At 30.0% G+C, this 23,737-nt stretch overlaps 1 protein-coding gene across 1 annotated transcript in view; it reads right to left on the reverse strand.

The window, feature by feature from the left end:
* heca (hdc homolog, cell cycle regulator) overlaps positions 1 to 23,737 on the reverse strand; it is a 168,774-nt gene that overhangs the window by 86,564 nt on the left and 58,473 nt on the right. Inside the window, exon 2 of the mRNA XM_088261554.1 lies at positions 16,601 to 16,697. Within this exon, the coding sequence (XP_088117680.1) occupies positions 16,601 to 16,697 (97 nt within the window). The remainder of the gene's footprint in view (positions 1 to 16,600; positions 16,698 to 23,737) is intronic.

Below are 23,737 nucleotides of genomic sequence, written 5' to 3' on the forward strand. Positions count from 1 at the left end.
AGGCTCAGCGTAACTAAAATTATAAGGTTTTATTAAGTAGAAATGTATAGAAATTGTATAATAAATTTAATTTAATAAATAAATAAAGAAAATCATTCTCGATTTTTTTTAATATTCTCGCATTAAAATGCCGGAGTAAGATTAAATATTTGATGAAATCTCGATAAAGCCGTTTAATAGCATAATGGTAGAGAAATAACAATTTCAGAGTACGTAAACGTCTGCTGCTGACAAGCCATTTTGTGTATGATTCGCAAAATAAATAATGCTCTCAAAATACTCTCCGTCCGCTGCAAATAGAATTATCTCAAATCCACAGTTTTGAGTGGGCAGAAACGTTTCCCGAGAGCATTTTTTTATAATAGAAAAATATTTGTGCTTTTATTATTTACAAAAATGCTCCAATTGTATACTATTTCTTAGAGCCTAAGCGGCTCATTATTAGAAATAGGTATCAAATTGTTGTAGAGTGGGTTCGAACCGAGATACTCTGACTCAAGATTCCGCGACACTAACCAAGGGACCACAAGCCGACACAACTAAAATTCTATATTAATGACACTTTTCTGTGATATTATATAATTTGTACAATGTTCACTATTGGATAAAACAATAATAAAAGTTAAGTCGAATGTTTACTTTCCTTTGGGTGAAGTAAACCTTCGACTTCCTGATTGCCTGGTCAACTTAATCGCATCTGGCATATTCGTTAGGGTCTCATAGTCATTAAACGCATTATTAATAAAAACCCTTACCGCACTCCAATGGTGCATAGGGCACTGCTTCATATAAACGCAGTGTTATCTCGATCGATTACACATGAAGGAAAGGTGATCAGCCCTCCACTTCAGGTACCAGTCCAGTGTAATATTGAATAAATATTATAGTGAAAAAATCACTTATATTTATTAAACCCCCCTGGGAATCGAACCCGGGACCTCCAGAACGGTAGACAAGCATGCTGACCATTACACTACGGAGGCGGACAAACGCATTATTAACACATTAAAACAATATATACTAATGTAAATACTTAATATAACTGTAAATAAAGTGTACGATTAAGATAGATTCTTCAAGTAGGGTGCAATAAAATGATATCATTTGTTGCAATTATAAATAAAAAAACACTTTTTTTATCACTCAAGTATTATATTTTGACGACTAGTTTCTAAATGACAGATGCTTCCATCTGCGGATTTGAATATAACTGAAGCGTAAATAAGGATGAAAAATTATCTGTACTGATAGAACAAATGAATTTTAATGCTGAATAGTACTGATTTAAAAACTAGTGTTTTCAGGTAATATTACGATACGTTTTTATTTTTTTAATGATCCATCGATTCAATATTGAAGCATAAAATCCACTCAGCCATATATTCATTGTACCCCTTTAATTTTCACTACATATATATGTTTGAATATTTACTTAAAATAATATGATAATTCGTATGGATAAAAGCTGTTCCATCTATTTGCCCTATAGTTTTCTGTCTAGTCGACATTATAACTAAACAATACTGTAACTTGTAACTGCTTGTAAGTTAATCTGGGTAATTTGGGTACACTAACACTGGTTAGTTTGAGAGTTAACGTACACAATGCTAGGTTTGATAGTATAACAGCTTTGATAGTATGACTGCTTTGATAGTACCTATAACAAGCCCCCTGTTTCGGATTTGGCTCGATAGTGTAGGCAGTGAAAAACTTTGGCTAGTTGGTGAATTACTTCCGAGCAAATGAGTTAATGTGGGCTATGACTACGTAAATAATAATTTAAACATCGTCTGAATTCAAATACTCGATGATCGATAATCAGTTTATAATATGTATGGCGATTTTTTTTTTAAAAATCATATTGAATTTGAATTGAGATTGACATAGTCTCAATTTATCTTAGTAAAAATCAAAACACGATTCATGCTTCATATTTATATTTTTAGCATACTTTTATTTCTTTTAATCATTTTCATATTTTATTATTTTTTTATTGTACGTTATATGAACTATCACTGTTTGGAACAAAGATAAATAAAAAATTTAATAAGTAATCTTAATTAAATAATAAATAAATTATAATTGCTGATTTATTTAGGTAACCATTGCAACGAAATGGAGGCAGACCGCTTCAAGATTAAAAGTGTCATTCTATAAAAATATGGCAACAGAAAAATGTAATATTCATGTTTAATCCATTAAAAGTACGAATAACGTACGAATACGACGTTGCATTTTACATTTTATACGCTTTTAAGGCGTATGAATAAGTTGATACTGAGTCTGCGCCTCCTTGTTTGGTATGCGTGTTTTCTCTTGGCAACTGCGGGAGAGCGGGACGCAAAATGCAATCCGCCTCGCGCGAGAGAGGGAGGATAGATACAAAATAAAGTGGTCCTATAACTTTGCTGCGACAGCGAAGTTGTAAACCTCCTTTCGAAAATCAAGATGTCGGCCACGTGCTGCAATAGTGAGACAAGAAAAAAAAATCTTTGGATAATTCACCTACTCACGATTTTAGCAATAATAACAAAGATTGGTAATTTTCATTAAGATCAAGAAAAAATTAACTTGCTACTACTACCACTACGATCACGCCGTTTCGCTGCAGAAGAAGGCAGAGAGGACGGAACGCCACACTCTTCTGTCCTGACATACAATCCTAGCTTCCGTCACCTCCATACATGCCCTCCGATTATGTAAACTTTTGACGCTACCAGATTTAAGGTTCTGATTGGTCTGATATTCATATTCAATCGGTAATCTAAGATGAAATGGAGTGACTCAAAATACGACATATTTTGAGAAATATAAATTTTAATAGACTGTTTACAAAATTTTTATTAAAAAAAAACAGTTTTTCCAGATATTTCTGGACTCAACATATTCGTCGTTGGTTTAAAATTCAAGGATTTTTTATTATTTTATGTATTAATTTTAAATCTAACACAGATTTTTTGAGTCTACTAAGTTGTATCTCATTCGTTTAGTAATGACATAACTATGCGAAACAATTGTCACAAAACTATTTTTTTTTTGTATTGTGACAATTGTTTCGCAATGTGTTTTTGTTAATAAAATACAACTTAGTAGACTCAAAAAATCTGTATTTGATTTAAAATTAATACATAAATTAAAATCGAGTTCTACAAATTAAACGCCAAATCAATAAACAAAGATTTTTTTATCATTGTGATTACCGTGGATTCGATTGACCTTTCATTTTAAATTAGAGACGCAATTCAGCAAAAAATTGAATCGTAAGAAAATATATTTGAAATGGTCTAAGTGCCTAACTGGTCACGACTCTCCGTGTTCTTAATCGGAATGGCTATTTTATTGTAATTTATTTATCATGCATTCAGTGTCACCTGTTTGCGGTAACAAGTTGTTTTTAGATATGAAATGACTCAACCTAGATTTACCGAAAACAACAAAAACATTCTCGATTCAAGGTACGTACCCGAAATTTGAATTTATTTAATTATGTACATAGTTTTTTATTCATAAATTAATGTCAAGATGCTGAAATCTTACACCTTTTAACCAAACATTTAAATTAGCATATTTAAATGTCACTTAATGCAAAAACTCAAGGAGTCATGGGGTGAATTTTAATATCACTTTCTTAGACTTGGAGAGAAGGCATTTTCAGGAGGATTTTAGAATTAAGCATTTTCTTAGACTGTTGGAGAGTAGGCATTTTCAGGAGGATTTTAGAATAATCTAAGATAGTTGCCAACTATCGTACCTACACATTGATGAAATTGCATAAAAATGTTATCATTGGAAAGGTTTTATTGGTTGTATTAATCCAGACTCTTTGGACTCTAACCCTGTTGCGTTACTCCTCATCGAGATTGAATATTATCATTGCAATTAAAATATAACGTCATCGAAGTAGTGTCTTGATTATGATTCACCGCCATTATTTCTGGTCGAAAAATATGGATTATTAATTTGAAAAAAAGTAATATATTTTTAAGTTTATTTATTACTATTACCAATTTCGGCCTTATATTGAAAATAAGCATAATTTCAGATGGTGGTCAACGCAACAAGGATGGAGTCCCGAATATCTGTATTTTTACAGATCACCCCACTGTAGTACATCGAACATTTTTTTATTGCCAAATTTGAAAGCAATGAAAACAGATTGATTATTTTGTCTTTTCGGTAATGGTTTGAAGATAATTCAGAGTAACGATAACAACGACAAAAAAGAAATAGTAAAACACCATTACAATCTATTTACAAAATCTATTAATAATGAACGTTGCCAACCCTCTGTTTCATGTTACTTAGTGCTAATTTGCATAACACTAAGGCATTTACCTATTGTTTAACATGAATTACGGTCTAAACCGGTTCATTGAATATAGGTGAACATTCTAGTATATTTATGGAACTTCTATAATGGTTCTAATCTATAATGTCCTGAGATAATTAAACACGGAAAGTAATTATCGTAATACAAGTAGCACAGTTTAAACTACATTTTCCATCGGAAGCTGTAAATGTGAATGTTGGCTGCTCAGAGTGCTCAGTAATAAACATTACTTGAGAGTTTCAAACTCTCAAGTAATGATAATGCCAAGATTGTTAATTTACTTTATTTTGTAAGTAAATCTGTTAAACAAATTTAATATCTATTGTTGTAGTAGTTGACAATTAAAAAATAATATTTAGTTAAAAAAAGTGCCATCTTTTTATTTACTTTTTTTTATAAATAAATATTGGTGTTTTAACTAACTAACTAACTAAATAACTATCACGCCGCTTCCCCGCAGGGGTAGGCAGAGAGAATAGAATGCCACACCACTCTGTCTTTGCAAACGTTCTTCGCCTCTTCCACGTTCATGCATCTTCTCATACATACCCGCCGATTATAACGACTCCTAACCTGACCACATTCAAATATTTGGCATACCTGAGCGTGCCATTTGTGTTTTAACATACACAATATTTAAATTTCATAATGTTTTCGTGATCCTGAGTTGTTAAATTAATTTTATTTAATAAATAAATATCTTAAACATTGATAGCTTCAGTAGTTGATAGTTTAAAAATAATGTTTAGTAAAAACAATGGTATCTTTATGATTGACTTTTTTTATAAATAAATATTTGTATTTTAAGATGAATTTATTTTTCAATTTCATACATTTCTTCGCTAGTCTGAGTGGTAAGTTATTTAATTTAAAATATCTTAAACAAATTGAGAATTGATTGTTACAGAAGTTGATAGTTTAAAAACAATGTTTTGTAAAATACTGTCTTTATATTTTTTATTAAAGAAGAGACCTTTTTGTATTTTTATTTTTATTTTAATATTTTCGTGATCCTTATGTGATGCCTTATTGAAAATAGGTATCATATTGTGGTAAAGTGGGTTCGAACCCAGAAGCTTTGACTCAGACTCCGGGACAGTAACCACAGGACAGAACCCGACACTTCATTGTATGAATTAGGAATTCATTATTAATAAGATTTAAATACATTAGAAGTAATCGTACTACCGTCCAATAAATAAGTGATTTTTTTTAGTTTTTTAAAAAAATATACAATTTACAACACTTGTTTTTATCTAAGAAATACATGAGTTCCAGAAAAATACGTAAATGCTGTAAGTGTAATTCAATACCGGCACAAAAAATGACCTTCTGTATTTTTTAGTTTGAATATAAGAATCGTGATTTATGGAGTATTTTCGTTCAAATACAGAATTTAAGATAAAAATCGAAAAACAGGTATGCATACATGGTCACATAGCTTTTAATTACGACTCTAAAATACAAGATTTATGTGATATTAAGCCGATGTTTATAGGTTTCTACGTCATTTAAGTCTCCGACATTCAATAAAAAAAAATACTTGAAATTCATTGAATTGGTAGCATTCAAAGCGATCACGTTTGTAATTAGGAGATCATTTATAATTTATTCTGGTGACGACATTAAACCACTATCCGTTTAATTCGCTTCTAATTTATGTTAATCTCTCGTGTAATATACGAAACATTTATGATAATCGATAGAGATGCACCAACTATTCTAGTCGACCACTTTGCCAGTTTCGCCGACTGGTCAGCAGTCGGCAACTTTAGTGAGCACCGGAAAAATAGTCGGTTCAAGGTTCAATGTTTATTGCTCTTGACCACAATTTCCCAACCTTTTTAGTCAGAGCCGCTCTGCCAAAATTTCTCGTCGACGGGGAGAAGAAAATTGCTAGAATATCTCTTCATAGAGAAGGGAGAAATACTAATGTCAGGCCCATATTTCAGGACTTCTTTCTGTCGACTAAGACCTAGTACACCCAATAGGGCGTGAAAGCCCTCGTGGCTAGTGTCGCGGCTCTTGAGCCAGAGTTTCTGGGTTCGAACCCATTCTACCACAAGTTGATACACATTTTTAATAATGAGCCGCTTAGGCTCACAGATAAAGTAGAAATTAAAGTATCCTTGTAAATAATAAAAACACAAATATTTGTCATCTTGCGAGATCGTTTAACCATATTTTTTTGTAACTTTGAAAGTGTATAATAGAATTAATAGCAGACGTTTACATGGAGTACAGAAATATAGGAGCCGATTAGCGGGTAAAAAAATTAAGATAAACCATATAAAATTAATTTTATTAAAGGTACTTGTATTTTTCACACATAAGATTCAATATTATAAATGTTTTGATGTAATCTGCGAAGTAGACAGTCAAAATAATTTATTTGTTTGTGTCTTATGCATAAATATTTATTATCAATTGTAAATAATGATACAAATAAGTTATCTCTTCTCCTCGTTTTTTTTTTATCATATACTCGTATATTATCCGCTTCTGCGAAAAGACAAGAACTAAACCGACTAGTCAGCTGATTAGTCGGCATAAAAAAGCCAATACTCGGCAGTCGGTTATTAATCCAAACCAGTAGCAAGATCAACTCTAATAATCATAATACATTATTATTAAATGTATGTACAATAAGTTTAGTATGACATGTGTAAGATCAATGTAAATACTTATATTTTGTACAAAAAATACAACAGTCTTTATATTAAGATATATAAATGACTTGAATTACTAACCAATGATTCAAGACGAGTAGGTTTCTTATACCGAGAATATGTTTTGTAAGAAATCTTACCGAAAATGCTGGATGCCTTCCAGAAAGAAAAGGGATCGTTGCCAAGCGTTGCTGTAATAATAATGCTCCTGTCATTCCGATAACTGGAATCGAAGAATTCCAGAACTAACGCTATTATTGCACAAAAAGGAATATAGTTGGAAAACTTTCCCGCTTCTTTGTCTATGGAAAGATCGCGTGTCAAAGGAGAGGAGATGGAATCTAATAGACTCTTATTAAAAGAAGCTGAATGCCGTGATCCATATCAAAGGTCCAGTCGGAATGAAAGGATCGGACAATATCATATTCAAGGAGATTTGCCGCCATTTTACAACCCCCCTCCCTCCTCAACCAGACGGACACCAAACAAGTAAATGCCCACTTGAACAAGGGACAATGAAGTATTGAGTTCGAGTAAAAAATGATATTCCTTATTTACCCTATGAATACGTATTTAAAAAAATAGAACTTATTCAATCAGACATACAATTCAGAATAGAAAAATCTGTATAACGTACACACATATAAATATCAGAAAAAAAAACATCTCTGTAAAATATTTTTATATCGTACATATTTTGCTACGAATTCACATATGTTTCGTTTTAACAAAAGAACTGAAGAATAGTGTGTTTAGTGACGAATGATATTTCGCAGATATATTCATGCATACATATTTACAAACCGATTCAGAATTTTTATATCACATCTTTGGGTATTAACGAACAATTAAAATCAATTTATGTATTAATTTTAAATCAAACACAGATTTTTTGAGTCTACTAAGTTGTATTTTATTGACAAAAAACACATAAAAAATTATATTGTGACAATTGTTTAGCCTTGTTAGGGCATTATCAAACGAAAAAATAAAAAATAAAATAAAATAAAATAAAATAAATAAAAAAATCAAAATTAAAAAAAAAAAAAAATCGAAATCAAACCACTTGCTTTTGATAAAATTGTGACACGTATTTTTTTTTAATGTATTGAAATTAATTTCTAACTATTTATATACAACATTTTGAGTGTGTCCAAATCTTGGCTTAAAAGTTAAAAATATTAATTACATCAAGACTTATTTATTACAAAAAAAATGTTTTTTTACCATTCAAATGGTAAAAAACATGTATTTAATTGGTATTTTAATCATCTCATATCACAAATTAAATGCCGAAACAGTAAATTTAATAATATTTTTTGTTGATTTCCCAACGTATAGAAAGAAGAACATGGAGGTTACGACATGATATGATGGTTTCTGGTGACAAAAACCTTCATTTTTCATCTTGGTTCAACCATAGAAAGTGCTGAAAAAGTAGCATGAGCAAGATATTTCAAATTGAAGCATAACATGTTTTATCGAAATTTGAGTGGTGTGGTTATAATTCACGGATAGAATAAAGTAAGTTATACACTGTATAAAGTGATCACTTAAATCAACCTATGATCGGTCGTAACCCATTCTTCTATATTTTTCTTCATCTTTGTTGAAATTTCAATTTAAATAACTCCTAAGTGGAGACAAACTACCTTGCATTTATGTATCTTTGTAAATGAAGCATAGATAAAACTTCCAAAATTAAAGTAACGTGATTGTCAATCTTGGGTAGGATAGTGAATGTTACACAGTGTATAAAAAACCCAGCCAATGACAGATCATAAGGTCTTTTTTTCTTCATCAATAAAAAAATATTGATATAAATATACACATAATCTATTTTGTACGCGAGTTTTCTTAAAATAAATCGGTTCTAAATAATCCAAGCAATTTTATTTCAACTTCAATATTATGTATGCTGCACTGACTTATAACATAATCCCAAGACAGCGTTTTGATATTAACCATTCGTGTTATACGTCGCTCCGTTCAGACAGTGAAAAAATATGTTATTGAAACGAGTTTCCTATAATGATCACCCGTTGTGAACATCCATGTGTTCATATATCAACGGTATCAATAAAAATTTCGAAATGCTCCAATCAAGAAAAAAACATTAGACGTGAAATCTGGTTTCTATCATGGCTATTATTTCATTTACAAGATATTCATTAGGCACTGAGGATTACGGAGAAATGTGTTTATTTTCTTATTCAATTTTGAGGAATGTACATAAGAGCAATCATTACTTTAAAGTGGCATCTACTATTTAATGTAAAAATATTATTTTAGAGAAATAAAACCTTTTCGCTTTTTTGGTGATCTTTCACAAGTTTCTTATCATAACCTGAGTTATACATTGTGATAGATATTCATTATAATCAAATTGTAATTAACAATATTTACTTTAAAGTGGCATATATTCTTTAAAGTAACGATATAAATTTTTATTTTTTAAAAATGGTTTCCCCTTTTTGGTGATCGTTAACACTATTCTTATTATGCCTGACTATAGGCTATAGGTGAAGTTGACTATCATCAAATTCTAATTAAAATCGTTACTTTAAAGTAGCATCAACTCTTTAAAGTAACGACATAAATTTTTATTTTTTAAAACGTTTTCTCTTTTTGGTGATCGTTCACACTTTTCTTATTATACCCGACTTGAGTTGTAGGTGATGTTAACAATAATTAAATTGTGACTAACAATCGTCACTTTCAAGTGGCAGCTTCTCACCAAATAAACTATTTAAATTTTAATGAAAATTTTATTATTTCTTTTTTGGTGATCGTTCACACCTTTCTTATTATACCTGACTTGTGGGTTTCAGGTGATGTTTACTATCATTAAATTTTGATTAATACATTGCTTGGCGAGTACGCGGTGGGTGCGTACTACCGAGATCATATTAAGTGCGCTTATACGCGCCTACCGCCTGAACAAAATGTACGAGGATAAAATGAATCAGGATCGCTTGCTAGACATATCTCTCACTCCTTTCAAGAACGTCATAAATCAAAAATCGACAATTTTCAGTTGTGCATGTTTTCGGAATGCCCAGAAAATGTACTATATCCCAGCAAAAGCGGCATATTTTTAACTTGATATTTACCCGCTACAGGGCAGAAAGTGTTGTTTTTGCATTTTGAATAAAAGATGTTGTTTAATTACTTTTTTTAAATATACTAAATATTTTGCAATTGGAGAAAAAATCTTCAGGTTTTACCTAAAAAGATCTGTTGCACAGTAAGAAGTTCAATAAATGGCTTGATAGTTATTTTTAGTACATTGTATTATATTTTTAAACTTTAAAAACGTTCTCCTGAAAAATCAAGTTTTTTTATTTATGACGTTCTTGAAAGGAGTGAGCGATATGTACGAGTATATCACGACCTCAGTATGACAACCAAGTCCAGTGTTATATTGACTGCGGTTAGTGGTAGTTGTCATACTAAAGACGGCCCTTTATTACGACTGACCTCGTAATTCCCATGCTATTTTTCCCCCTATCGGACGACGCACGAGGATCGCACGTAGTTTTTATGAATACTCTTAAAAGTTACAACGAAAATTCCTTGATATTCATAAGGAAGTTTTTGAACTTCTACCGGTTTTATTCTTAATTGATATAAGACAAAGTTTGAGCATCTTACCGAAAATTTATTATTTCGCTTTAAGAGTGTTAGGATTTCACTTCATAAAAACTGATATTATTGTGAATCAACCATATATATAGCGTACTCTTTACGTCTACATCTATATATAGAGGAATTTAAAAGTCTGGCTATTTACTTACGACTTATCATGGGCTGGTTAAGTGATCACTTTACAAACTTGCAACATTCACCATCCTACCCATGATTGACAACCAACTATTCAAATTTTTCGATCTCCTACGAATATCACTAATTTCATGATACTATACATATGAACTCACTGGAGTAATCAATGGTGGGATGAGGAGAGCTTTTATTTTGGACGGAACCTTTTATTTGGATGTATGCAAAATCCTAACCTCAGATTATATTTACATACTGTGAAACGCCTGAAAACATGATGTCACAAGACCCAGACCTCCATATTCTTCTCCATTTATATTGAGATGTCAAAAATGTAAAAATGACTCTAAAAATGTAATAATAAGTGGAAAAAAACATTTTTTTTTTAAAATTAATTTAAGATAAATATTTGCGTTTTTGTTATTTAAAAAAAAAAGTCAATTTCATGCTATTTCTGTAACTAGGCTCACAGAAACATAAAAAATAGATATACTATTGTAACGTGGGTTCGAACCCAGAAACTTTGACTCGAAGAGTCTGGGACACTAACTACGGGACCACAACCCGACACAAATTGGTAAACAAGTAATTGGATACTCTCAAAATGTGAAACTTTCAGCTTCAATTGTCCCAGCGACTAACTGACCAATGCAACACGAAAGTTGAGCATCAATGTAAAACACAAATACAATTATGTATATTATATCGATTTTGTTTTTAATAGGCGCAGTTTCTAAGCCATCTGCTATCGTGACCTCGAAATTTATTATTGTACTCGCATAGAAAGTTCCCCAAGCGACATCACTCCTATACTAACTCGTCTACACTTACCAACAGAGGACTTATAATAGAATGATACTCAGATGGTATTATGTCGCTACTGTCTGTTGGCAAATCTAACCCGACGACTGATCTAACCAGTCTCTCTACGGCCGTGTTGCCGGGAATTTAAATGTGCAAATTAGTTGCGTAAGAACCCAATAAAAAAAAACTATTTTTAGTCTATTTTACTGACCATGAAATCGAAATGATTGTAAATGAGATATTTTAAGATGCGTTTCACATACTTTGCTCACTCCTTTCAACAACGTCATATATCAAAAAACGATTTTCAGGAGATCGTTTTGAAAGTTTAAAAATATAATACAATGTATTAAAAATAAATATCAAGCCACTTATTGAACCTTTTACTGAGCAACAGATCTTTATAGGTAAAACGTTAAGGTTTTTTCTCCATTTGAAAAATATTAAGTTTATTTAAAAAAATAATTAAACAATACCTTTTCTTCAAAATGCTCGAACAACACTTTCTGTCCTGTAGCGGGTAAATATTAAGGTAAAAATATGCCGCTTTTGCTGGGATATATGTACATTTTTGGGCATTCCGAAAACATCCACAACTGAAAATTGTCGATTTTTGATATATGACGTTGTTGAAAAGCGTGAGCGACTTGTCCAATTTTAAAGTCTTCTCTGGATTTATCAGAAGAATTCACTAATGTTATAAGAATAATTTAATTTGTAATTAGAATATATTGAGATGTCCCTCATTTAGTGTAGGTATGTCCTATTTTTTAAAAAGAAAAATTTAAATTGGAATCAAAATGTCCAAAATAACGTATACAGTTGACAAAAATCGATAATCGATAATCGATCTATCAGATTTAGGGGTGTCTTGTTTAGAAAATATGACAAGACGAATAAGACAAATAAATGAGCTTTGTGACAAATCTTGGTGATGCTCGTATAAGATATTGAATCCGGAGTGTCTATTGTATTGTTATATCTATTGTATTGTTTTTTGGTGATAAACCTTTTTAATTTATTATTAACTATATATATATATATATATATATATATATATATATATATATATATATATATATATATATATATATATATATATATATATATATATATATATATATATATATATATATATATATATATATATATATATATATATATATATATATATATATATATATATATATATATATATATATATATATATATATATATATATATATATATATATATATATATATATATATATATATATATATATATATATATATATATATATATATATATATATATATATATATATATATATATAAATCCTTGTACATAATAGGCAAGGAGAATTTTCTAAGGCAACTGATAAATGTGGAGGTCCTCACCAAAACGTTACATTTCCAATATAAATGATTTTTAGTAAACAGGAATTCTAGCTTGTAAAATTGTTACGATTTCATATCATCATTCGTTAATGATTACATATTGGTTTCACACAGGATTGGTCACGTTTTAACGCGACTTTAATTAATATTTCGATAGAATACAGTAAACATCACAGATTTGCATTTAAAGGTTTTTTGTGCAATATTGGAAATGTAACATTTTGGTTAGGACCTCCACATAAAAAAATGAGTTGAGATTGTTGGGCATCTGAATCAAATGAGAAAAGAAAGAAAAGTCAAAAATATCAAAAATTTTAGGTACTCAAAATATAAAATAAAACAGCTCCTAGAATTAAATATGAAATCACTGGAACACTTATTTTTGTTTATATATAGCGATACAAATATATATGTTATTAATAACAAATTCAGTTTTCGTATAAAACATTCATACTAGAAGCCAATGCTCACTCCTATGGCCTCTGAGCATAACTATAAACTAGAAATACTAAACCGACAACCCGTTATTTTTTGTTAAATTTCTTTACCGAAACATGTACTGCAGCCCTCTAAGTGATTTTTCCCTTTTCTTGTTAGCCGTGCTGTAAGCAAAACCGAAACTTTTCGGTCGGGGAACCAACATACTCGTACTCACTTACATTACATATGGAGTTCCCACGCGATTCCCGTATTACGAGCCGTCAGTTAGAGGGGTATTGGCGGTAAAGGAAAAACGAAAAACATGCCTGGAAGATGGATAAGTCGAAATTTGTTAGTCGTTCATAGTATACTTCAGGATTCTGTAGGAATTCTTTATCCTTTTGGAAAACTAGGAACAGTATGATGGAAAAAAGGACCTTAATATCGCATTTTTTTGTTAAATTGATATAAAAAGTCAACTAGAATTTTGGCAACTCTGAAATTATTTATTTGATAAAATATTGTGTTTCTTGTAAATTCAAAGCATTTAATGTTAGCTCTAGTATATACTCGTATATGTTGTTACTAATTAAAAGTATTAAAATCCTTGAGAATGATAGGATCCTACCATAATTTTAGTACGTACAAATATGAGTATATTATGACAAAAAATCTCCTTTTTAATATTTCTTAAAATGATGTTTGCCACTTGTAGTTTTTGTTATTATGATTATTTTCTGTTAAAAATGTATTAAAATATTTTCAATGTACAATATTTTGTTTGAAATTGTGTTGTTATCTGCCGTATTAATCAAAACAAATAAATTACACGGTCTTTCGGAAATACGAATGACAAACGGCATAATAATCAAAACACGTTTATTAAATAACAATTCTGTACATTTGCTGGATACTTTTATGAAAGCTCCAATACATGAGAGAATTTCAGATAACAATGATTAACTGAAAATCACAATCTCTCACCGGAATTTCCCATGATATTGAATCGCGCTCTTTAGCTTTCGATGCATTAATATTTTGCTGACATCACAAGTCAATACATATATATTTTGATATCTGTAATCAAATACATAAAAAATATAAAATAAAATAACAAGTATATAGATTTTTCCAAGCATATTTTATTTGACCAGTGACCGGGTCTCGTCGTTACCAATATCATCTGGCTGGTAGGGGGCTAGAGAAAATTTTCTAGACTCCAACCAGTTGTTATATATGCTACACAACAAGGCAAGGGTTGAAAACCACGATTTGGAAGAAAAAAACTACATTTAGTTGTTATTTTATTTTATAAAATGCAGTTCCACCAAGAAATGTTAGTACAAAACTGAATTTTGAATGTAATAAAAAACCATGTTTCATATACGAGAATTTAATAAAAATAAATTTAATATATTTTTAATATATGTATATAATATATAAAGTACATCATTATAAAAAAGCAATAGGTTTAAAAAATCTAACCTTTGCGGACAGGTTTTATTATCGAATCAATAGCATTCCCAAGTTTCTCAGCTTTGAATAAAAAATACCTGCAAATCCTAAACCGTCGTAGGGAATTGAAAACGTCGAACGCACGTGAATAGAATGTTCGGGAGGGTTGGTTTCTGGGGTGGATTCGGGTAGGTTCTGGCGGACTGGGAAGGGGATGATCCCTTAAACCGTGACACTGAATTACTTGTGAAATGTCTTGTCTAAAAGGTTCAAGTAATTCGGTTAAAGCGGCGGTGACACGCTAGATAAGAGAGTTATATTACCTTGTCAGGGTAATTTGCTTACTTGTTTATAGGCGACTGACAAATTAAAGTTGATGGACATTTTATTCAGATATTTATTTTATGTTACGTGTTGCTATTAAGTAATTAAATAGAAAACTATAAGATGAATTAGCACATAACCAATGTGTCTTTTGCAAAATGTATGTACAGGATACAAGATAACATACTTATTGGATTTATTTAATATGTTAAATAATTCAGTAAGGATCTTGCATACATTTAAATGAAAGGATCTCTGCTTAATAAAAGCTTACTCAAATCAACTATAGATACTGCCGCGAACTCACATGAACCAATGTAGGAATTATATGATATATTATATGTATGAGTTCCAAAAATTTGAGTGTGGTTGTCAGTCATATGATTTTATACCAACAAGTTTATATTTTTATGTTTGTATTTACAGCATAAAATTAATTGTATTAAATCTATTTAAAAAATCTGACTTCACAAGTGTAGTGAAATAAGAAAAAAATAGCAGTTGATAGACAGAAAAAATCAAGGATTTATCTTGGAGATGCTCACCTACTAAATGCCAACTTTAAAATACATCAGTTTCCGGTCTACCTCGTCTTTTAAACCCATACTTGATGAATATAAATTGATTATATTTACCACTATTTCTTGTGTGGGCGTCTACGGACGTCATAAGGAACAGACAGGCTTTCTAGTATTTGATTTATGGCTTGGTGAACCAGTTTTTTTTATTATTAAAAAAAACTACATCATAAATATACGAAGAAAAATATTCAGTCTTAACATTTTTTAAACCTTGACAAATAGACTTATGGAGCGTCGAATTATGAATTTCGAGGATTTTTTAAAAGTATGTGCTACCTATGTATGTACGTTAAAAAAAGTACTTAAGTATTTTTTTATTTATTAAAAAAAGTGTTCTACCAATAAAATAAAGTGCGACAGAGAAAAACCAACATGACTATGATACGTCAGTTAAGAGAGAAATTCGACAACTTAAAATGTCGTTTTCTTTGTTTTTTAAAACAACACAAATATTTTGAGTTAAATATATTTTTTTAAATATTCATAATATTTTTAACTAGTAATTTGAGAATAAAAGTACTATAATGTGTGTTACTAAGTTTCTACACACGAGGTTTACGAAGAGATAATATTACTTTATATGTAAAACTGTTTTTGTGAATATATTTCTTTGAAAAAAGTCATAAATAAAATTATTTTAAAATGTGGTATAAAGCGACATTTGAGGTTATTCTTTATAGTTTTCTAGTAACTAACATTACTTAGATATGTTGGTTTTTCTCTGTCACATTTTAGCAAAACATTTTAAATTAAGAAATATTAATTAAGTACTTTCTTTACATGTATAAATGTAGAAAGGTGTACAAAAATTAGCATCCAAAATTAAACAATTTATTATGAAATTAAATAAATATTTACCTTTATGTGGTAGGAGTTCAGTTTGTGCTTTGGTAGAAGGTTGAAGGATGAAAAATCAAGGCGCCTCGAGAAGATTCCATTGGCACCTGAACCAGCTCTGAAACAATGAAATGAAAATCGTAAGTTTTAATTTTACCAAATAACTGGATCTAGTGCACAACGTATTGCATAATTACACGCTGTATAATGAAAGGGCATCCACCAACACTCAGTTTGTAAGCTGTTTACAGTGCTATATACAATTACACAAACATTTCGCCCAAATTTCACAAAAGAGCGTGCCGGCTGCATCGAGTTTTATCGCGGCCATGCTTCAGAAAATATGGGCGGCCATGTATGAAACCGGCGGCGGAAAACGCTGTGGCAAGTATAACTTCCAACAAAGGGGAGGAAACGTCAGGATTCGGGAACTTTTTGGACGTTGACAAACATTTTTGACGTAGCTGAAGTCAAAATCCGGTAAAGTGTCGGCAGCGAGATTACGCGGGAAACCCGAAAAACAAACGAAAGTACCTTGCGTTTGTTTTCACCAGATTCATTTGTTATTTTAATATTTTGCGAACAACGTTTTGGCGCCAATTCGCAAAACGCGCCAAGGAAAAAACAGACTTAAAAAAGAACCTTAGTAGGTACTTAATATTTACATGTGTAGATGCATATTATATTTTATATTACATACATATAAATATAAACGTACGTATGTAGTTTTTTTTAATATTATAAACTGTTTTATAAAATAAATACGAGTCGGACTCTAATTGCTATTTCATGTTATTTAACGTTTTATTTGGCACTCGATTTCACCATTCTCGTCTAGGAGCGTTTATCCAATTAATATATCAGAGTGCTAAAAAGATTAAGTGAATTTATATTACAACTTGAAATTAATTAATAAATAAATACGTCACCATCAGTAAAACTTCATAAATCATTCAATCAATGTATTTTTTTCTGTTCGCGATAACCATGGCGATATAAATTAAAATGTCGTGCTTCAAGGAGGTGATGAAATACTAAGGGCTTGAACATCTGCCACCTTCTTAGTGACATGAGGCCCTGGTAGAGAGATTAAAAATATAGCGTAAATGAAATGAAGATTTTATCATTTCTAATAAATAAATTAATATGTAGGAGTATTTTATTAAAAACCTTCAATGTTTTACAAATATTTTATTTATTGTTTCGGCATTAACTTTGTGGTAAGACATGTTACAATAATTAAAGAAAACACTTCGTTTTTTACCACTTGAGTTTAATTATAGACTACATGTTTCAGAAGCTAAACTTCCATCATTCAGGTCTGTATAATAACTAAAATATAAAATATAAAATTGTTCTATAAATAAGGATAGGGGGAAAGTAAGGGGAAGGGGTTAGTCAAGGAACGGAGTTTGAAAACAAAGGAAAAATTGAAAGCAATGGCGAAGAATTTTGAAACAATATATTATTTAATAAATTATTATTAGAATTCAGGTTTTTTTGTATTTCTAAATTTTCAAGATAATTCATAATTTGGCCTTTATATGGAACAAGGTGTAATAATTTTAATTTATGGGAGTGAAATGAGTGATTAGTATCTATTATATGATTTGCAAATTCCGAAAAATAATTACTAACAAGACCGCTTTGATGTTCTTTAATTCTAATCTTTAAATTTCTCGCAGTTTGGCCAATATATTTTCTATCACAATCTCCACACGAAATTTCATAAACACCACTTTTTTGTAATAAATCAATTTTAGATTTTGAGTTATCGAGGATTTTATGTAAATTATTATTTGTATAATATGCAGGTTGGATATGGGAGGGTAAGATTTTCGAAATATTTTTAGTTATTGAACCCGTATATAAAATTTTTCGCCAAGATTTATTTTTTATTGAATCATTATTAGGTGCTGAATATATGTATTTTTTGGTAAAATTATTTTTTTTACAAATATACTGATAAAAACACACTGTCTTTATCATCCATTATTCACTTTGTGTAATACCACTTTTATAAACACTTATTTCTGACATAGAAACAGCATTGATTAATAAACCTAAAATATTTCTACATAAAAATGCTGAAGCAATAAAATCATTTGCATCAAGAATAAGTGTTTATAAAAGTTGTATTACACAAAGTGAACAATGGGTGATAATGAGAGTGTTTTATTACCATACCACAAAGTTATCAATGCTTTTAATATACAAAATATGAACACCTCAACTCCACTATAAATAATTTTCTCTATTATTTTATTTTTATTTTTAAGTAAGAAATATTCTCTGTAAATTTACATATTTCATAAAAATTAATTTAAATTTAAGGTACGTTTGTTTTTACTGTTTTATTATGATTCATTTCCTTTGAAATACGTATCAAAAATAACGCATTCAAAATATTTTAACGCATTTCATTTATTTTATAAATAGTAAATGAAAATATTTGATCATGAATTTCGTACAAAAGAAATAAAACGTAATAGATGTAAAAAGGAATAACGTTTTTCTGAAAATATTTTGTTAGTCAATTGAAAAATAAAATAGATGCTTATAAAATGCCCGCTGAAACGGAAATAATGAAATAAGCGTGGAAACTTAAAAAAAAAAAAATAAAAAAAATAAAAAATAAAAAAAAAATAAAAAAAAAATATATATGAAAAAGAACTAGTATTTTGTCCGCCTCCGTAGTGTAATGGTCAGCATGCTCGGCTACCGTTCTGGAGGTCACGTGTTTGATACCCAGGGGGTGGGTCAAATAAATATAAGTAATTTTTTCACTCTAATACGTATTTAATATTATCCTTGACTAGTGTCTGATCACCTCTCTTTCATGTGTAAAATGATCGGAATACCACTGCGTTTATATGATACAGTGCCCTTTGCACCATTGGGGTGCGGATAAAGGTTTGAAGAAAGAAGTATTTAAAACAACACAGTATTCCATGAATAAGTACATTTGTTTTGTTATGAAACCCATTCATATACCATTGTATTGTTCTTTAAATCAAACTTAAAATATATATAAGTATTTTAAATTACCTAACATCCACGTTACTTTATATTCTAGTAACGGATTATACAGCATACGCTGATCATTTAAGTATTTAGGTGTCAGGTTTAAATTTTTTCACTACCTATTCCCTCAATGAATTAATTATAATTTTATGTATTAAATACAATTTCCTATAATTCACGAGTGAAAACTCCTGAGAAATATCCGTAGGACGTAACTTTCTGCTTCATTTTTCCTTTTCATATTTTTTTCTCGCATTTTCCGTAACATAAATATATTCCAAGAAGCCCTTCAAAGTTTTTTCTTTATGACGGGAATCCTTCTTAATCAAACAAGGGGAAAGAAGATCTTTATATACTAAGAAGGTCCTTTCAAACATAAAATATTTTACTGGATACTTTTCACATATCCTATTGAACAGAAATTTACAAACATATTTTTTTAATACATGTTTTGAACGATATGTTTTTATATAAGATATATTTTTTATTAACATCTCCTGACAGCCAAAAGGGCGTGAGTGACAAATCGCTACTTTAGACGAACTTAAAAGGCTATAAATTGTTTAGGTAGTCATTTGAATAAATGTCTTGATTTTCTAACAAGATTTCATTCCATGTACTGATTTTTCAGGAGAAAGTTTTTAAAGTTTAAAAATATAGTACCTACAATGTATTAAAAAGAAATATCAAACTACTTATTGAACTTTTTACTGTGCAACAGATCTTTTTAGGTAAAACCTGAAGGTTTTTTTCTCCATTTGAAAAATATTTAGTTTATTTTATATTAAAAAAATGGCACTTTTTCTGGGATGCAGTACATTTTCTGGGCATTCTGAAAACATGCACAACTGAAAATTGACGATTTTTGATTTAATTGAAAGGAGTGAGCGATATATCCTTTGTTTTATTCAGACACGATTGTATCAATTGTGAATATTCATATATGAACACTATCAGAAATTTCGTAAATATATTCGTAATAAAAAACGAAGAAAAAACATTACCAATATATACGTTAATGATAACCCAATATAATGTGTACGTATATTACGTAAGTGTATGTGTGGCACCGTTAATTTAAACGCCGGCATTAAATAATTCTTGTTCACTGTCAAGGCCAACCGGTAAGAAAGAGACATCGGATATACGCGTCCCTCTCTCTCTTTTATTGGATTTAATTTTAGAACTCGCCAGTAAACAAACTCACACATGTTTAGCAGTACTATATGGGAAAATAAAGTCATATTGAATTTGTGTGTGTGTGTATTTAGTCAAAGGTGATAAAAAAAGTGTTAGTTATATTTAATTTGTATTGTTTGGACTCGGGAAAGAAAAAGTCATGTATTTTTATCGACACAGTAGAAAAAAAGCTCGATATTTAAGATTTTAATTTTTTATTTTATCAGATGTGAGAATTTTGCTATGCAAAAAATAAATAAACGATACTTAATGTTTTCTTGATTCTTTGGCGTTTTACAATGTCAACAATAAATTTATTTAGGAAAATGCTTATCACCCTATATTTATTTACCCACAATATATTTTTCTCTTATTTCACTAATTGATTCGGCAGTCACTTTGTGGTGAAATCTTTCCATTTTTAATGAATGTTTTACTTAGTAAATACTACTATTTTTTAAAGTCTACTGTGACACGTGTTTCTATGTATTCCGCATCATTTTAAAACACATACGGTATTTGAAAATGATGCGGAATACATCGAAACACGTGTCACAGTAGATTTTAAAAAATATTGGTATGTACTAAGTAAAACATTAATTTAAAAAAATCTTACAATACGAGTATTACAAGCCATTTCATGTGCATATGTTATATTGAAAAATTTTTGATCATTTTGTTTCATGAAAAATCATTTTTGGATTTATTTTATCTTACATACTTCCCTCTTTGTTTTCCAAAGTTTATAGGTATGTATTTATAAAATTGTAATAATTCATATTTGAAATCATTGTCTTCTCAACAACTTTATTGCCTCTTTTGAAATAATAATCAATACATATTTTATTGAATATGAAATAAATAAATTATACCTACTTAAATTTAATATTTACCTCAGAGAGAAAATCAAATATTTGTTTTAAAAAAAGACATATGAGTTAAGTAAATAAGCATTTAAATAAAATTCATATATACAGCAAAACACAAAGTACAGTTATCAATTCAAACAATATATAATTAAGCAATCGGAATTAAATTTAATGCATCACCTTTTATCTTAAATCATACATTATATCATAACGCAAAGAGAAAACAAGTGACATCAGGTAGGTAGGTAGAGTTTAAAAATAAATCTACTTTTGTGAGTGTGCGTGTAATAAAAGATAAGGCATTCTTAAATAAATATTTTTGACGTGGGTAAGTAGATACTCTTCGGAATATATTGCAGGCGGAAAAATTATTTCAGTTTCCTACCTACAAGCACACACGTAAGCACCTATACTAATGAGCGCCCGTATCGCAATGCGCCTGTGTGCGTTGGGTGCCTAAATATTATATCTATTGACATTGGGTGCACGTACGCCGGTATCGTAAACAACAAAAATGGCCGCCTCCGGGTCTCTTGGTGACTGAACAAATTTGAGAATTTGTGAAAAATACTCCTTGCATCGGTCAAAAATCACGTGAAACTATTTTTAAGCGTGCAATCAAATGACGTGAAGTGAATTTTTACTGCTCTTGAACAGGCATTAATAGTATTTTTTATGTAAAAATGACCTAACATCGTCGCCAGTTTCGCTCAATGCTGGAATATTTCTGAGTCTATTACATTGTCTGATAGATTGATGATAAAATACTGTGTTAAATTTGAAAATTCGGGACAAAATTCATTACTTTTGGAAAAACCCAAATACTGTTCATATATCTGGGTTATTTCCAATTAGGGGTTATTTTTATAGTATTTTTTGACATCTCAACATAGATGAAGAAGTATATGGATGTATGGGCATTTACGGGGCGTCATAGGCTGGTGGTTCAAGTGATCACCTTACACACGTGTAAAATTCTTCAATTCTACCCATGATTGACAACTACTCTACTCAAATTCTTGGAACTTTTTAATCACATATATTGTTCAAATTCGAAGCATGTTGCTTGAATTTCACCAAAGACATTTATGGTGAGATGAAAGAAGCGTTTTTTGCAGAAACTCTTTTATTTGTAAGTTGGTACGAATCCTGGATTATAATCACATGAGAAAAGCTAGAAAATATCCATTTTGTGTTTTGGTTGATGGAAAATAATTAAATTTACATGTTAATATTTAAATCATTATGTACTGGGAATACCAACATCATTCAATTATTTCATTGCTTTTTAACCATTTGAAGTGATTACTGACTAGACGTTTTCCTTTAAAAAATTATATTTGGCAAGGTATATTTTATACATATATGTAACATATATGTATACATATATGTATACATATATGTTACATATATGTATTTACAAAGTGCTTTTTTTTCGTTGGAACGGCGTTCCGGCACCTTTTTTCACGGATAAATTAAATTTATTTTAGATTTATTAAAATCAACAAGAACAATGTACTTATATGCGTTTACTAAATTACAACCTATACTTATATAATTCGTCAAAATAAGGTATTGTGTTGAATATTCAAATGATATTTGAATATATTTAAATACTTATATTTTTTTCGTAAAAAGCTTGATATGAAACGAGTAGGTACCGGGACCTTTTTATTTGGAAAAAAACCATACATATACTTACATATCATTATTCCGTACTTAGGAATGTGTATACATAAACATATATATTGTATAGCCTAAATTCAGACGGCAATAATATTTTCGCATGTTAACACACATTAGAAGGTTTCGCGGCTTTAAAGTAATATAACACGTTTTTATGGTCTGGCCTTGTGCAGAACAATGGCTCCTTTTTTTAAGGATTGAGAAAAAAAAAACCGGGAGCGCATACTTGGAGAGCGGTGGGCATAATAATGTATATCAGTGGGTTTGCGAGTACAGTGGGTTAGAGCGCTTGATTCACGCATCGCCGGACTGAAATAATACCAGGCGATCATACGATACTGTGGCTTAAATAATAATGAGCCAAGGGAATCGTGACGTACGCTTACTTAACTTAAGGTAC

Source organism: Brachycentrus maculatus, unplaced genomic scaffold (assembly GCF_059751285.1).
Source record: "Brachycentrus maculatus isolate JH-2025_06_01 unplaced genomic scaffold, ASM5975128v1 h1tg000158l, whole genome shotgun sequence".
Taxonomy (NCBI): domain Eukaryota; kingdom Metazoa; phylum Arthropoda; class Insecta; order Trichoptera; family Brachycentridae; genus Brachycentrus; species Brachycentrus maculatus.